The sequence below is a fragment of the Leptosomus discolor genome, chromosome 11 (genome assembly GCF_034619465.1).
Source record: "Leptosomus discolor isolate bLepDis1 chromosome 11, bLepDis1.hap2, whole genome shotgun sequence".
Taxonomy (NCBI): Eukaryota; Metazoa; Chordata; class Aves; order Leptosomiformes; family Leptosomidae; genus Leptosomus; species Leptosomus discolor.
This window is the reverse complement of record NC_141401.1, coordinates 18,352,744-18,371,185: the sequence shown is the minus strand read 5'-3', so window position 1 is coordinate 18,371,185 and position 18,442 is coordinate 18,352,744. Positions and strand designations below refer to the sequence as shown.

At 38.4% G+C, this 18,442-nt stretch overlaps 1 protein-coding gene across 2 annotated transcripts in view; it reads left to right on the top strand.

Moving 5' to 3' along the window:
* Window positions 1–18,442, top strand: part of OTUD7A (OTU deubiquitinase 7A) — a 54,143-nt gene that overhangs the window by 24,498 nt on the left and 11,203 nt on the right. Inside the window, exons 4-7 of one of the 2 annotated variants that reach the window (XM_086471655.1) lie at window positions 7,475–7,576; window positions 9,049–9,176; window positions 10,243–10,355; window positions 17,590–17,717. In XM_086471655.1, the coding sequence (XP_086327781.1) occupies window positions 7,475–7,576; window positions 9,049–9,176; window positions 10,243–10,355; window positions 17,590–17,717 (471 nt within the window). Of the gene's footprint in view, window positions 1–7,474; window positions 7,581–9,046; window positions 9,177–10,242; window positions 10,356–17,589; window positions 17,718–18,442 lie in introns of both variants that reach the window. The other variant, XM_086471654.1, reaches the window with a different exon arrangement.

The following is an 18,442-nucleotide window of genomic DNA, read 5'->3' as shown; positions in this document are numbered from 1 at the left end:
GTGTGTTCAAACCAGTAAACTGTTGCTTGTTATTGATCAGGGCACCATTCCACGGTATTTAGGCAGGACCTATCATGTATTGTTATGTGCTCATTTTTGGCATTTGAAAAGCAAGACATACTTAGATAATAGCATCAAACAGTAAATCCGTAAGAAAAAACACCAGCACCCCCCAAGCAGTTTTCAGAAGGCCTCCTTCTGCAAGCAACAGCAGTATAAAATAATGCAGGAATGCTACCACGCAACTGGGACGTACAAAAACTGTCAGTCCCCTGTCAAGAAGGTATCTATAGTTTCTGTAGGAACCAGCTAACACAGGAGGAGGACAGGGAAGAAACAGGATGGCTATTCCTCTGGCAGCTCTGCCAAGCACTCCAGATTCCATAGGGCTATCAGAAGACAGCTTGCTACAGTATGATTGTTTACCTACCCTCTTCAGTGGAATTACAGCCTTCAGAATCAGTTAATTCAAGAGTACAAACTAGAGGATCACAGTGGTTTTCTGACCTTAAAGTCAGAGAACATGTGAATTTAGAGCTGACATCTTTTAATTCGTACAGAGCTGGCTGGCTTTGAACTTGAAATAGGGCTGCAGAAACCACTGAATTTGCTGCTTCTTAGTATTCCTCTCTCAAGTCTCTCTGAAAATTAGAATAAATAATTTATTCTTTTCTTCACGTTACTTTAATTAGGGCAATAACTTGACTCGCACTGGAAAAGTCCTTTCCTCTCCAGAGCTCCTTTCATCCTGGAAAGGAGGGTGTTTTCACCATTTGAAGTGCTTGTGGTTTTGACTGCAGGTGTTGTAGCCTACGTAGACTTAGTTTACTTATGTGAGCATTTCATTCAAATAAACTGGAACTTCCTGGGAAACAGTTCTTCAGTTCAAGTGAGTTAAACAGATCAAATGGTGAATGTTTAAGAAAATTGTGTTAAGGCTTCATGTAAACTGACCTTTTGTCTCTATTTAAGACTTAAACATATTCACTTTCCTTTTATTTCCTGCCTATTTTAGACATATTGTTGTCTGAAATAGAGAGTGAATTAATAGGAAAGTCACTTACTGTTAGACCTTTTATTGTCTCGTACCAGCAGGGCCCAGTTTCACTATGGTTTGGTCAATGACATAAAAAAATTAACAGATAAGGTGCATGTGCCGCAAAGAGCCTAAAATCTATTTGAACCAAACAAACCCCACAAAGGGCAGTAGCTTCTGTAGCTGAGGTTGGGGATATTGTTAAAGGAAAAGAGAGGGGTGTGTGTTTGGGTTTAAGGGCATGAATTTCAAGAGAAAGGAGCAGGGTGGGAGGAGGAACTTTGTTAGGAACATAGAGCAGCTTACCACTCACAAAGCACAGACTGAGAGCAAAATTACTATTAATAGACTGTTGCACGTGTTGCCTGAAGTAGATGTATGAGCTGGATATATATATCTGTGAGGTTTTTATATTCTCTTTCTATATGCTTAGGCACTTGCTACCATTACATCTATGTGTGAAAAGATGTTCAGGTTACATCCTACTGTATAGAAACTCAGAGCCAAATTCCTGATTTACTCAAAATTGCTGTGTGAGGTTATAAAGGAAAGGCCCAGATAAAGGCAGTATGATTTACTCACCTTCTGCTGCTGCTCTGTATCTTCTGCTCTTTGTGGGATTGCTTTCTGAATGTTTCTCTTGGAGGATAAAATTCACCACATTCATAAAAGTGTTTTGGGGGCTGGTGCATCTTAAACTCGGCTGTTTGTTATTGCCTGAATTGGAATGAGGTCAGCCTGTAACTAATGTGCAGATCTCTGAGTGCTCCTGCAGTAATCAGTGTGGCTCTTCAACAGAGGATGGCTCAGATACTGATAGTATTAAATTAAATCTGTGTGAAAGGAATTTTATAATTCTAAATATTTTGCTGCAGCAAATTGATTTTCATTATATATGCCTGTTCCCCATGTACGATTACCGCGTAGGCTGACACAGAGACATATTATCAAAACTAGTTCTGCTGTACTGTACGGTTCAAAAACCCGTAGTATAGGTCTCTCACAATATCTTTAATTAAAAGAAAAAAAGTTTCTATTGCAGTGCTGAAATATAATTCAATACAAAAATTAGAAGTAAACTGTGTGAACTTTCAAGAATATTGCTTTCCTGCGCTTTTCTTTCTGTGCTCAGATTTCTGTTTTCTAGGAAGCATTTTATACAGCTACAGGGAAAATAAACAGTAGTATGTTGTTAAGCCTGGGTTTCACATCCACAAAAACGCACCAGAATTCTGGAAATGTTTGATTTCAAACTGCTGAAAATTAAGCTTTGTTAAAGAAAAACTGGTGCCTTTTGAGGTTGTAGAAACATTTTCTTATCCCAGAATTTTTAACAGCTTTTCATACGGTATATGCAGGGTGCTGGGATAGCAACCATAATTACAGGAGAACTGTATTAATTTCCTGATTTCCAAGCTTTGAAATGCGTGTTTGTGTAATTCGGTTCTAATATGAATGACAGATATTGTATCACAGAGTGGGATGAAATGCAGTAGTGTCATAGAAAACCATCTGTCTTGGATTATGAAGAAAAAACATGAAGAAAATCGGTAATACCAGATCCGCAGTTACCTGCAGATAACTGAACTCGGTATCAGCTATCTCCAGCCAGTTGGGCTTAGTCATATATTTCTGTGCCATCTTATTTTATGATCTTTGATTTGCATTCTTGTCAGTAGCTTTTGTGACAGTGTTGCTTATGCATCAGCCTAAGAGAGAAGCATTTACTTGATTGCTCAGTTTTACTTATTTCTACATGCACAGCTCAACATTACATTTCAAGGACATCAGTAAATATGAATAGCCTTGCAGATGCTACTGCGAGGCTGATTTCATCATCTAGACTAAAAGAGAGAGCTCCCAAAAGAAGGTCCTTTCTTTGAAGTATAGAAAATGTATTGGTAAATGCTTTATTTATTCACTTATTTTAAAAAGTAAGCAGTCACTGAATGATTAACGTAAGCCCATGTAGAAAATCTGTTGTCGTTTTGTTCACGTCAATACTTGCAAGTACACGTTTATGGTATGGAAGGACTGAAACTAAAAATAAACGAAATAATCCTCTTAGCTAGTCATGTAAGAAACACGTAAAGTGTAGAAGTAGCTCTGCTGAAATCTGGATTTGAGGTTCCTGCACCTACTGCTGATTGTCTGACTGTTCTGAGTGGGCCAAGTAATGCTCTGTTGACTGAGCTGGGCCGTCCTGTGCACACGCCAGAGCTGCTGGATTCCAGAGGGGAGGTGGTGAGTGTTCAGGGTGAGCCATTGCATTTGAGAGAGATGGGGTGTCCAGAAGTAGACTTGCTTTGGAAGTGCAAAATGTTATTTTGTGACTTGCTCGTCTTGGGAGATGGATGAGAGGTGGATTTCTGGACGTATGACGTGCTGGAGAAATGAAAGAAATGCTGGTTTTAGCCTAGTTTCTAAGGAAACTGAGCTTGTGTCAGCAAGCTGTCTCTTAAGATTGTACCACTGTTTATTTTTTAAATTTAACTCTGCCAATTTCAAAGATACTCGTGAGTAAGCTTTTACAAGTTTCATGAAAATAAGCAGCTAGCTTATTTTTAGTATTTCCATAGAAGAAAAACTTGCAAGGTAAATACTGTTTATTAAATGCTACAGAATCCGTATGGGAAAGCCCTCCAGAATGCCCAACCACAAATAATAGAAGAGCCATCAGCAGTCTGTCCTTTAGCCACACGTATGACAAGCGCAGGAAACCAGACATTGAGTCCCACTGTGCACAGGTCGGCCTGTTTTCCTCAGTGAGCTGTCTACTCTGTCAGTGGTTTTGGGGAGTTGGTTTCAGCTGTCTGAAAGAGTACTGCTGATAGCACCGTGAAGTGCGTTAAAAGACAATCGCACTCAGTCTGAGGTGAAGTTGTACAAGCTGTGACATGACACTTCACACTTTTTCCCATCTTTAACCTTCCTTGGTTTTCTCATAACGTGTACTCCATGTTTTTGGTAAGAATTATGACTTATTTTTGATACAAGAAATGCACAGTGGCATTGCAGGCAAGAAACTGACTGTTTGCCTTGGAGGCAGTGATATGCAATCTAGCTTTGCAGTGAAACTTCAACCACACTGAAATCATAGAGAGCTTGAGAGGGGGCTCATCCTTTGTAGCATCTCCTTTTCCCTTGTTAAGAGAGAGTTATATATGCTTGCTATTTGCTAAGGCCTTGTAACTTTTTGGTGTTAATTCTACCAGAAAAATCCCAGTTCTGTAAACCCATTTAGTTTATTAGTAGCTTAAACCAGAAAAAAAAGAAAATGTGGACTGGAGAAACTGAAGAGGGAGCAAAGGATTTATGCAGAGTTTCTACAAAGGTTCTTCAGTATTATGTAACCTCGTGTTTGTTTCGAATTTGGTTGGTTTGTATGGCTGCCACCAACCTTGATCATGTTCGGGCAATGAATACTTCATAATGGACCTTCATAAACTCGAGGGCAGCTTTCTATGAGCATCTTTGTGGGATAGTCACAAACTAGAATAATTTCTGTTGCGTATTCTTATCTTGTTTATACCGCTAACGGAGTTTTGCGGAGAGGACGGCATGCTGAGTGCTTTCCTACCTTCTATGGTACCAGTGCCTGAGGCATCAGGGACTGATGTCAAGAGCCAAGCCTGGCCCCTGTTAATCCTTGAAATGCTTTCTCTAATCTCTGCTGCCACCTTTTTGAGCCATTCAGGTCACGTAACCATCTAGAATCCTCTTTGACCATTTCCTCTCATAAATCCTGTGGCAAGAAACAGTACATCTCTGGCTTGTCATGCAATATGGAGGCTTATGAAAATAACACTTAAACCTTTCTAGTGCCTATTATAAGTACTCCACCATCAACTTTCTCTGAGATTCAGCTTACCTTCTTTGCCTGGAACACAAGATAGATATCTGGTTCTGTATCAGAATGATTGATTCTTGTTGGGCCCTGCAAGTAAGGGAGCGGGGGGAGCCAATAGATGCTTTGTATTATGTGAAGCCTGATACTCGCTACGTGGTGCAGGACTGGGGTGATATTAGAATACAGAAATAGTCGGCAATCTTCAGCCACAGAGGATACTGGATTCTGTTAACATTTCTTTTGAGTTTGCACCTGAAGTCTTGCGGATCGTGCAAAGAAAGGGCAACATTGTGTGCTTGTCTCTGCCTTTCTGATTGTATTTGCTAGATCATAGACCTGGACAGGACTTTTAATCTTGATCTAAAATTGAGATCAAATTTTAATGTACTAGAATATGGCTATATTAATTCTCAGAGTATTTTTTGCTGTAAAACAACAGATCAGTTTCTTGAAATTGTGTTTTTTGGGATTAAATAGATTTTGTGAGAAAGTAAAAAGCAAGATCGAGTAGGAGACCAACAGAGGGAGGGAGAGCGAGAAATGGGTCTAATTTGTCCATAAATATTGTCTTAGCAAGGGAGACAGAAATAAGCCTGAGGCAAAACTGTTTCCTGTTTTTCATTTAAGCTCCACTTTCCTGTTTCCTTAAAGGGATCCACTATAGCCACTAGATTTGAAAAATGAAAGTGCACCGCTTTTTTTGTTATAATCCAATGCATTTATGCTAATTTTTAGTCAGCCATAAGCTTTGTGACGTTAACCAAGCCTACAAACATTTTTTGCGTAATCTACTTGAAAGCAGATCACTTTTACAGAAACCTCCTGTTGTTCAACAGGTTCGTAAACACCAGACTTTGACATTTATTGCCAATAGCTGCTAGTTAATCTGCAAAGCAATATTATTCTCTTATGTCCTCAGGTCTGTCTGTTTTAGATCTTGTAACTATGCTTTAAGCAGCACCTTGGTATAACTTACTACTGAATATGATACCAACAAAACATTCTGCAAAAAAACAGATGCCAAGTTGTTATTTCACAGCCCACAGACACAGGAGTTGCTAAAAATGGTAACTTGTTATTTCAGATTTTTCTTTCCCAAAGGCTGTCCAATAGCACTTTAAATTAAGCTTCTTTAATGCATATTTAATTTAGAACTCAGTAAGCCTAGTCTGAGATGTTGGGCATTTACAGACTAGCTGCTAAAATTATAGGAGAGTTACCAAATGTGTTTAGTTATTGATCTGCTGTGCCTGTTTCCCTTTACAGTATACTAACTCTCAACCCATATTAATTGAAATTTAATAACGTAGTTCTTAGAATCCAGAACAAGTAATTGGGGGCGCATGTTAAAATATCATTATACTGTATTTTTGCACAGTATGTATTGCCTGCTGTTACAAATAAACTTCAGTATAATTTTGTAATGAAAACATATTAACGGAGAATTTTTTTTCAGTGCAAGACTGACTGTACAAATATACAGATACTATTTCCTCTCAGCTTGCAAGTAAAGGAATCGGGGGAGAAAACATCTGCAGAAGAGGACAAACAAAGAAATGGAGTCACCACAGGCTGCCTGTTGTATTATTCATTCAGTTATTCAATTGTGCGTTACCCACAGACATCCCAGAAGCCTTGGGAAATATACTGGCTCTGCTCATCGTTGTTAGTCATCTCCTCTTCCTCATCCCCAAAGATGTTATACAATTAGTCACGTTCTCTTTCTTCGTATTAGAGATGTTCACGTGACCCAGAGTTAACATTGCAGTAAGCTGCCACATGGCAATCTGTGTGCCAGGAATTACGTACTACCGGTGTTGGCTTTGGCACTGGTACTCTTCATGGCTTATTTGCTTCACCTAGATACATCAAATATCTGTCCTCTTGTCAGTCTTTTTCATAACCCATCTTTGTTTCATAATCTGTAAACATGCTTCACATAGCAGTTATGGATAAGTGGTTCTCCAGATGTTCTCCAAGAGAAGAGCCACATGCTAACCTACGCCTTGGGCTATGCACTTGGTCTCATTTCAGTTCTCTGATAGTGTAGCTGCTTGGATTTCAGTAGGTCTAATCATGGTTTACATTATGGTAAATGAGAGGAAAACAAGCTGTTGAAACAACCCATCTGATTGAAACAATAGTACCTAATAAACCAACGTAACAGTAGCATATCTTGATTAACACATACATATTGCTTTTGTCTTTTGAGACTTTATCACTGTAACATAATCTATCATTGTGAATGGGAGGCCAATGTCAATTATGTTTGGGAACTGATACCAAGACTCATAATGGTATTTATACAATGACCTCCTTGGAATCCATCCCTGAATGCAACATATGAGAATGGAAGACGCAAATTAATTAAAGGTGCTCTCTTCTTATTCCAAATACCTTTAGAGAATAGTTAAAGTTTGTCTGCCTGTTACTTCTAATCTGCTCAGTTTTCACTTCTGACATTACTTGCAAGTTTATTTGGTAGACAGATTGACTGTCAACATGACATGTCATCGCTATGTGCCTGTACACAGTGCTCACCCTGTTTTAGTATCTACTCCACCATTTAAAAGATGCTTTCTTTTCAGGACGACTGAATTGGTGGTCCACAGTGTGTACAAGCTGCAAACGTCTTCTTCCCTTGGCTACAACAGGTGATGGAAACTGCCTCTTGCATGCTGCGTCTTTAGGTAAGGGAAAGTCTGTGTATGAAATCTTCTATGAAAAATACTTACCACTTTTCTCTATCCCCAGCACATGAGATGCAAAGACTTTCATTAGAAGCCTGGTTCTGGAGCAACATATACTTCAAATTTCACTTGAGTATTGTTTTCTTTAGGCATGCTTGAGGGAGGAAGGTTATAAAAGAAGTGTATTTGGAACAGTATCAACACCTGTGTATCGTAAACACCAGTGATTTGCATTTTCCTTACAGAGCCCAATCTAACAGCTCTGGAAGAAGCAAATTCCAGTTGTTTCTGGATTGTCCTCATTGTGGGCGAGGAATTGCATTCATTCTATGGCTTTTGTTAAACAGTTCTCTTGCTGTCTTCGCGAATGCAATAACTAGATGTTATCTCTGTTGGTTCCTGGGTTTGAGGTGAATTAAAATGATTTCCAATTGCTTAATTAATCATTAATACAAGATCTTTGAATTCTTTCTTCAAGTTAAATAAGTAGAAACCTGTGAAGCTGGTTTTTGTCTTTCATATGGCTTCTATATCCTAACCTATTATGAGGAAACTTTTTTTTTTGCAGTTGTTAAAATCTTCCACCAACAGAACTCCAAAAGGTGACTTTTTAAAAGACACTGGGATTTTTAATATTTTGAAGAGACTACTCTTTTTGAAAGAAGTAGTAAGAAAAGAGCTTTTGCTGTTTCAAGGGATCTTTTTATCTTTGTCCACTTCATTTTTAACTAGGAGGAATTGTGTATCTTTTACAGCAAATGTTTGGAGCATTTTGACTTGCGAAGTCTTAAATAAACATATTTAGTGCCAGCAGCTGACAATATGGTAACTGAAATGTGGCTGTCTGTGGGCACGTGTCTTGGTGAGAGCTCTGCTCTCTTGTTGTAGGTTACTATTCTCAACTCCGTGAAGATGTTTTATTATCTTAAAATGAGGTTGAAAGCCCATGGCTGGCTGTGTTTTTAGACTTCCGATCATCTTGAAAGCTTGTCTCTTTATTTGGATGTTGAAGCCAAAGGAAGTTTACCATCATGCTGTGTAAGAGTTGGAGGCCTTTGGGTGTCGGTATCATCTGCGATTCACAAAAGTGCTTGCAGTTGTCAGGAGCGTTCTTGTGTCTGCAAGATCTGTTGGCAACTACAGCTAAAACCAACCTGTGCATTGCATATTCCATCGGTTGCAGCAAAGTTGAAGTTCTCTGCAAGCAAACACTGAAACTACTCAAAACCTTAGTTATTCCTTCATCAAAGTTTAAACTTTGTTAGAATTCCCTCTTGTTGCTCATTAGCTTATCTATATTGACTCTTTCTTTGGGAAACCTTAAAAATAGTGTCTTATTTGCTAAGGAGAATCTTAAATAATGTATAAGATATGCTTCTTTTGTGAATAAAGCAGTGTTAATTGTATTAGTACTTACCATTTCTGTTTCACTTTAGCTTCTTTAAAACTGATGTTGTCGTGTGCTGCTTTAGGGATGTGGGGATTTCATGACCGGGACCTTGTCTTACGTAAAGCACTCTATACTATGATGAGAAGTGGAGCTGAAAGGGAAGCACTGAAAAGAAGGTGGAGGTGGCAACAGACCCAACAGAATAAGGAGGTCTGTATGGCCTGAGGACAGTCTTGTTAATATCATTTAGGGTCAAAAGCATTCTTCTGAAGTTTGGTGTGAAAGTTTTAATTGCTATCAAATTCCTTGTGCTTCCATTTTGCATGGGGAAAGAGATACTTGTATTTAGAATTTTTGTATTGGAATGCAAATGTTTGTAGCTTTGTGGGCATAAATATGCACAGTTTTGTGCCTACAAAGGTCTAAGATGAGTTTGGAACCTGTAGAAAATTTTGGGCTGCAAAATTAAATACATAATTTAGCAATCGCAGGCATTATAAAATGAGTGGATGAAATCCCCAAAAGAAAGAAAACCCCATTTAGGAGAGATTCGCCAGAATGGTGAATTAGGATTCTTAGAGCCATGACCAAATATTGAGTGGATGTTTCTTAACTGAAAACATCTGTAGGTTTGGTTTGAGTGTTGATTAAAAGCTGTATTTCAGCATGTATTATTTTCTGAAGATGTCTGTGCCTAAACAGTGGCTAGAAAAGCCAGTTTTAGGAGTAATCCTGAATGCAAGCAAGTGACTAAGCTTAAATGTTTGTGACTTGTAATCTGCTTTTTGTTGGCAGCAGTCAGGGCGAATACAGCTGAGCTGTGACTGACTCAGCAACTTCAGGCTACCTGAAAACACAGGGGCACAGAAGCACTTATATACCCTCTCTGCTCTTGAACAGAGGGAGAAAGCATCACCTGTCTGACAAGGAGGGCATTCATAGTTCCAGATACTGGGGAAGAAAGCAAACCTCAAGAAATGGGCCATAAAGCATGCTAAACGGTTGCAAGGAATTCACATGGGTGTGAATAACTGGATCTCCAGTAGTGGAGCACTGTGTTGGCAGGAGCAGACCCACGTCTAGAGATGTAATCCAGTATACAGTTAGTGGTTTAGAGCTTTTTTTAATAAGTTACTATTATTTCATATTAGTGGTCCAAGATACTAAACCTTATCATGAATGAAGTTCAAAACAAGTTAGTTGTAAATTCTGCTACAGAACTCAGCTTGCATTTTGTACCAGCATAATTGTAAAAATATTTCATTCTCTCCCATAGTCAGGTTTAGTGTATACAGAAGAAGAATGGGAACGGGAGTGGAATGAACTGCTTAAACTGGCATCAAGTGAGCCTCGTACACATTTCAGCAAAAATGGAGGCACTGGTGGTGGGTAAGTTTAGAGTATGACAAAATCTTTTAGTTTTTTTACTCAGTAGGAAAACAGTACAGTGTAAATGAATGATGTTGATAGGACCATCAAACTGCCTTTTGCGTGTTAGAATATAATAATCTAAACATCCCATTATAACATGTAGCATTTTGGTTAAGTTTCCTTGTACGGTTACCACACTAACTTGAGGTTACTTTGCATCCAAAAGAGTCTGGATTTCGTAAATCCTAATTTCTGGAACAAGGATGTTGGCAGTAGCGTTTAGCTTCAAGGAGATGAAGTGCCTCGTCTCACTGAAGATCTGTAGCTTTTCCTTTGAGCAAGACTTAGAAGAAAGGTAGCCACTGCTCAGGTGTTTTCACTCAAACGTGGAATGGCAGAATAACATTGCATCTTCTAATAGCATTCCAGAAGAAAGTAGTGTGTGTCCAGGTATCGCCTTTGCTGTGCTTCAGCACAGCTTTAATGCCACCTCCTCATATTCATACATTTATTTCAGCCCTTTTTTGCTTTGTAGTTCAGACAGAAAATCTTCAGAGAGATCTTTTTTGAGGGCAAGTCACTAAGTAACTCTTCACATTTTCTACTTTTGAAATGCTGTTTACCCTAAACATACAGGGGACACAAAGTAGTATTTGTGATCTTAAAGCTAAAGATTAAATATTTGGATGCAGTGTCTTTTAAAACAGAAAGTAGAATATAAAGTTATACTTTATAGTCTCTTTTAAGCCTGTGATGTCAAGGATAGGCAGTTCTACTAATGCAGGAGGACTGTTCAGAAAATTGTCAGCCATAATGTCTCATTTTCTTCTACTCGGAGGCTAACAAAGAAAATAGCTTAGTTGTCATTTTGCTCTCTGGTTTGTTCCTATGTTTGTAGGTATTTTCCTTGATGCGCTTTAGTCTTCGAATGCAGTTCAGTTCACATTCCTGCTAAGTTTGGCCATTCTCTGTCTGTTTCATTCTGTATGTTTCACATACTATGTAGCTTCAGTATCTACCAGTCGGCAATGTCCTCAAATGTTGCGTTTGCCAGTCGATCAATCATTTTTACTCCTAGATCCCAGATACTTTAACAGGGAGTATCCCTATTACATAAAGAATTAATTTAAATTGTTTTAATAGTCTCATCATGGTTTGAATTTCTCTTTTTGCAAATCAAAATAAAGCATGGATAAATAGACAACGGTTAATTTTTCCTTTAAAATAGTGAAAGAGGAATCAGGGATGAAACATAGCATATTAAACATGTGAATATGTATTTCTTTTTACAGTCATTCTGAAGACAGAATGAAAGTGACAGAATTATTTTCTCCGTTTGATGTACCCATGTTCAAAATAGAGCCCTTGGAAAGGAATATCAAAATAGCATTTTTGAGATGGGGTATATTACGTTCTCTAGTTAGGTACTGTTTTAAGAAAGCTTGCAAATTAGTCTGTGAATTGTAGATGAGACGTTCTCCTTCGGTGTTAGAATTAGCTAAAGCGTCAGGAGTTGTATCTGCTTCAGCAGAATTCAGTGACAAGCCCAAGTCTGGCATTATGCTGCCTCATTCACCTGCACGTTCCTTTTAGTTATTTTTCAGAGTGAACTACATGGCAAAGGAGATCAGCAATTGTTGCTAAATCTCCAAAGATGACTTCTTTGAGAACACTCTTTTGCTGAGGCTTGGAAGTTAGAAAAAAAGAAAAAGACAAAGGGAAGACAGAAAAACCTGGTTCTTAAGTGCTTGTTTCCAACATGTAAAATCCTTCAAGCACTAAAGCAGAGCAAGCTGATTAACTATGAAGCAGATTCTTGTTTTGAAACAGATTTGCACATCTCTCTGTAAATGTAAAAAATTCAGATTCACATAATTGTTTCATCTTTCACCATTTACAAGCAAAACCAGGGGTACTGAATTGAAGTAACTGCTCTGAAGAAAAGGAAGATGGCTTGTAACCTCTGCTTTTGTTAAGAACCTAACTATTGCAGTCCTGCTAAAGAGAGAATTCCAATCCATTCCTTCATTTTGCAGACTTGTCAGTCAGAGATTTCAAAGCCTGTTTTAGTGCTGGATTGAACATCACTGTTGCTACTCACTTCTTGGAAACCTAGTAGAGCTGAAAGCTGGATGTTGTGTTGTGTCATGGTGTGAGCTAATACAGTTTTTGAAAGTGGATGGTATTCCTGTGTAGGATGAGCTGTCACCTCCTAGCTAGCTGTCTGATCTGCTGTTGGCATTATCTTATTGATAAAGTGATTTTAAACGTGAAAGAAGGGAGGGAATATTGCTCTAATCTTCCTGTGTGTCATTAGAGTTTTATTTAAGGCAGAAAACCGGAGCATTTAAACAGGACGGACGTACCTCTCAAACGCGTGTAATCTCTGAGGTTTTGGGCTTGGTTAGGTATTCAGAGCATTTCAACCTACAGTTCTTCACACAAAACTACTGCGTCTGTCAAAGACCCTCATCTTTTCGAGAATTTAGTTTAGATCATTTAACAAAGACATTGCTTTAAAACTGTTTTTATTGATCTGGTTGTCTGTTATAGGAGTGCTATTCCTTTTTAACTGTTCGGTATATGCAGCAATTATAAGATGCAGATAGAAGAGGGTTCATTATAACAGTATATCTTTTCCTTAAATGTCCTGAAGTTTCTAATGTCTAATAAATCTTTTCATGTGGCCTATTTTCAGTTGATGTAAATTGTACTTGAGCCAAACACAGCCTGGAAATAATCAAATTGCTGTGGAGATGCAAATATGCTAGTTCAGACAGCCCTTTAGATCTGAAGACAGCGGGCATCCCACAGACTCTAGAAAAGAGATAAAACTCAAGGCAAAGGAGGGATCAGAATTGTCATATTAAAATTAAGTACTCATACCTACGTAGTGATTGGGATTTTCCTTATTTAACAAGATTTTGTTGAATATAGGATATTTCCTATTTAACAGATGGTTGCATCTCACATGCCACAGATGATGTTTTACACAAAAGCGTGCATTCCCACACAGTTAAATACAAAATAAAATTCCAACCAAAATAATCTAGGGAAAGCTGATACAGGTTTTCTGGTTTATTATATGCCTTCGAAACTGCTTCCTAGATATTGGTTTTTGCCTCAGAAAGAAGTATTGATATTTTTAAAGACTAAATAAAAATTGGAACTCAAAACATTCACATGCTCTATCTCCTTTAGTCAATGCAGTATTCCTTTTTTTTTTTTTTTCCCCTGAAGAAAAGGGAAGTGTCCCACTACTGTGCAAGTTTTTGTGTTGGAGTTGAAGCTCAGCTGAAATACTGTGTTCAGGTTCCTGCACCTGCCTGCAGCAGAAATTTATACTTGCTAGTAAGCTGCAGCTGTGGTGTATGTTGGTTTTAATTTTGGGATTCTTAAGCAGGAAAAGAAGAGGTTTCAGAAATGGAATGGTGGCAGATTGAGATATGAACTCAGATTTTATTCTGGCCTCATGCTTGTACCGAATCAGCAGGTTGAAGAACTCGCTACTTGCCATGTTGTTCCAGGCCATCTCAAGTGGCTGCGGGCATTAGTCTCCTGCTCTGTGTGAATCCTGAAACTTGGAACAGCTGTTCCGCCTCTGTTGGACAACCTGAGAATCTGGAGCGTGTGTAAGGGAAAGAAAAGCAAGGTTACCATAGGGAGCTGTCTAGATGGAAATCAAAGGATGTGAAAACAGACCTTGCTCAGAGTTTACAGGCAAAAGAGAGGAACAGACAGGAGACAGCCAGGTGGAACAGCAGGGTAGGTGACTTTCCCATTTCAGCTTTTTGAGGGTTTTTTCACTACTGGCTGCAGTACAAATTGGATTGTGAGGATCCAATTTGTGGATTCAATGTGAGAAAATCTCTTTGGAGTGCTGAGTAGGTGTCCGCTCTGGATTTTAGGTATCAGTAGGATGTCCTGTCGGATGAAATGAGGGTTTGGGGTTGTTTGTTTTGTTTTTTTTTTTCCTTTTTGTTATTTTATTCTTAAAATCAAGATAAATTACTCAGAGTGCCCTGGTTGAGACGATTCTGCAATGCAGATTTATATGCTCTTATATATGTGGATTTCAATATTTAAAAATCAACTTTATGTGAACAGAGGAATTAATTTCCGTTTCTTAAATGGCCTTTTCTTCCCTATTATATTGCAAAATTATTTTGTCTGCAGTTTTCATGGCCCTGTAGTTAGCATAAGTAAAGGTCCATGAAAAATGTGGAATGATAAGTGGATCAAAGGATGTGGCAGGTGGCTCTAGATACTTGTTAATGATAATTTTTCATTCTCATTAATCTTTTGGAAAACTTCTATTGAATCCTCAGCAGTGGCACTGAAATAACATAAGATGGCCCACGTGAATTACTGGCAATGATGAAATAAAATTGAACATTGAAAAGGTTTCCCAGAGAGGCTCTGAAGTCTTCCTCCTTGGAGACATTCAAAAGCTGTCTGGTCACGGTCCTGGAGACCTGGCTGTAGGTGGCCCTATTGAACAGGGGTGTGGGATGCCAGAGGTCCCCTCCAACCTCAGTCACTCTCTGATTCTGTGAAAACGAGCAATGGAAAACAGTTGTGTAATAGAAAAGAAGGATCTGAAATGTGTGACTATGGTCTTAAGTAGTGATTCAAGCACTTGGTGATATTGAAGAGTAAAAAGCCCAGTGGAATTTTGGACTTCATATGCAGTCAGGCGTGACATCAGCTGACCAAAGGGATAAAGGTCCTTCTGATACAGCTGCATCTGGAATATGTCTTTCACTTCCAGAAACCTCATGAACTGGGAGATGAGGAAGAATTAGAGGATTTGAAGAAAAACTTTAGGACTGATAGTCTGGAAATACTAATGTGAGAAAATAGCTGGAAATCTTTGTAGCATATTGTCTCACCAATAACACGATTCTTCTAACTTCCTTTTGGCTAACAAGTTACTCTGAGGGTGACATAATGGACTGCAAATGCTGTTGCAGCCAACTATGGAGAAGAATTCAGTAAGGAATATGACAGGAAATTACAAAATAGGGAATTTAGTTTGAACATCAGGAAAAAATTTCCTGACGAGTTTGGGTACCGGGAAGAGGGATACAGGGAAGGAGAGGTGTCTTACTGCTTGATCAGAGAATTTGTGTCCTGCATTAGCCTACTGTTAATAATTTCCATCCTGCTGTGCTTCCAGGTTGGGATGAAAGGATTTAATGTACAGTTCCAGGGATGGGCTGGATGCCATCAGACCTACGAGAAGGTTGCTGTATTTGTCCCACATATTCTAGAGCATACCCACACAGTTATGTTCAGTTTCTATTTTTCACATCTAATGAAAATTAATGAGTTAATTATGGAAGTTCTCTGCACACCTAAGAATAAGAGGACAATCACTGCCTTCATTTAAGTGTCTGCCTAGGCTATGTGGCCCACCATTACTTGTCATGTCTCACATGTGCTCTGTGTGTACTGTATTTTGAGGCGGCACTCAGCTGTGAGTTATCATCTTTACTTTTGTCTGCTTCCCACAATCCTACCATTTGTCGGTCTTCTTCCATCTAGTGGGTTTCCTTCTGTCTTCTAGGCAGGGGCAAAGCTTTAAAGTGTGATAGTGACATTAAACTAGAAAAATAGGGAAGGAGATAACTGAAACAAAAAATTCTATAAAATGCTTATGAAGCCATAGAAGGGCTTGGATGAACAGAACAGAAACTGCCCAAACCATCCCAGATAGGACTGAGGTAGCTCAGTCTCATTTTTTGTAAAACACACTGTGTGTACTTGCCTTTGTCAAATTCTTTCAGAAGGTAGTTTGTTCACTTCAGCCCCCTTTGAAGTTTCAGACTAATGAGGATTTTGACATAACACGCTGTACTGTCAGCATGTTACCACTTAATAGCCATATTTTGGAGAACTAGATGTTGGCCATTTTCACCAAGTAAGTATAATGAATTTAATGAATTTTTTCCCAAGATGTATATTCCATAATGGTATCAACAAGGAAGAAACAACTCTTCAGAGTGCAGAAGACTCTTCAAGTGCTCAAATTGTCTTCCAATTATATTTTACATCTTTTTTTAAAAAAAAATTCCTAACAATAACAGCACTTTTTTGTCTTAAATTACTTGCTCATTGTGAAGCTGGTTTAGGAACAAGGAACAAGGCCTAAACTCCTCAATAAAACATTTTAATCTAAAAATGAAATCTTTATCTCTCCACTTTTTGAAGCGCTCTATATCTGCTCCAGCTAGATGAAGAGAATGGAAAGATTTTCACTAATTCCTGTGGTATTTGAATCAGACCTGTAGAAGGCCAATGCAAAGAAAAGACTTGGGTTTCTCTGTAGTGCTGTCTTCCTCTTTGAATTTTGTGCTCCACTCTCCTAGCATGTAAGATATTTGTGTTGATTCTTTCTGTGTATTTTCTGAAACACAAAGCTCCACTGGCAAAAACGCTTGGCCTTGGCTCACCTAACTACATCTGAGTCTAGATTCCTTCCGTGTTCTGTAACGAGACATGAGAATTTTCATCTCCTCTTTGGGCAACTGCTAAGAGGAGAGGGATGACCCTGCTTCCAGATGTGCTGGTTTTTGTGTTACCTGTAGAGGCAATCAAGGTGAAATGCTCAGCCTTCTGATTTAAGATATCGGAAAGTAGGTGAAATTCATCTCACTGGAAAATCTAATAGGAAAATGAACCTCCAGTTCCTCACGCAGGTACCCCTCCCCATTTTATAAAAATATGTTTTGGTAATAAAAGAAAAAAAAATGGGCAACTTTATAAGTTAAATTCCTCCTACTCAAGCTGACATCAGTGTTTCTTACATTGCCAAGGTAAACTGACCTGTATTTTGTTTAGAGGAACTAGAAAAACACTTGCCTTTTATTGTAGAGTCTATGTGCCAAGGGTGTCACATGAAATTATGATTTTTGTGACAAAAGCAGATTTACACCAGGGGCTTGGCTAAGAATTACCTTTTTTATTCCCATTAGGCTACCAAACAATATCAGAAAGTAACTAATTTTGCTGACTACTAAACTAGTGTGGAGTCTGCAAATGAAAACATTTTCTCTGTTGCTATTATTTCATTTCCATAAATACATTTTCCTTTCCAGTTTCTTGTGTTACCTATTTCAGTAATTGGAATATGCATTTCAGAAGAGTGGGAATATGCAAGTGACAAGGAAGAAGAAATAGCTGTTGCAATGTGTTGGTTTGCTAAAGTATCTGTGGTTGGTTCAAAAAGTTTCAATGCTGTGTCTTCCAGAGTTGATAATTCAGAAGATCCAGTGTATGAGAGCTTAGAAGAGTTCCACGTTTTTGTTTTAGCCCATATTTTGAGAAGACCTATTGTTGTAGTAGCAGACACAATGTTACGAGACTCAGGGGGAGAAGGTAAGAGTTTTTCGTTAGAAAAATGTGCATAACTGAATCAGTTGTAAGCTATCACAAACAAAAGACCCAGTTGTAACATATCTGAGTGTTTATGGGATAGCTGCTGCCTTTTTCTGGAGGAAAAAACCAGGGAGTCAGAATGATACTCATTCCGTTTCTGTTAGATAAAAGTAAAAAATACAGCATAACTATGTAAGTCTCATTGAAAATCTGTTTATCCTAGATAGCTACTATTAACTTGATAACCACCAAATTACAGAATGCAATACATTTCTTACTGGTCTACGTTAACGAGGTTCTAATATTGCTGTGTTGGTTGGATGCCCCTTAAAATTCTGCATAAATCAATCTAATCTGACTTCAAAAAATTGAAATTTGTGGAAATTTTGGCTTTTCTGTTTTACTAACTCCTCTGCAGCCTCTCATTCAAAAGTTTACCAAATGTTTTATTTGGTTTGCACATGTGAGCACACAAATGTTAATCCTTATGTGGAGCCAGCTGGACAGCTGTCTGAGCATGACTCGAATGATTAAATTAATCTCTCTCACTTTTTACCGTGAACTAATAGAATAGTAATTAATGATATGTTGTTTAACTGAAGGGGGATATTTGATTGATTAAAGGGAGATGGAGTTTACAGAAAAGGATTAAAGGGAGATGGAGTTAAATGAGTGATGGAGTTACAGAAATTTACTTCTATGAGAAAATCCTGGGCAATTTCAGG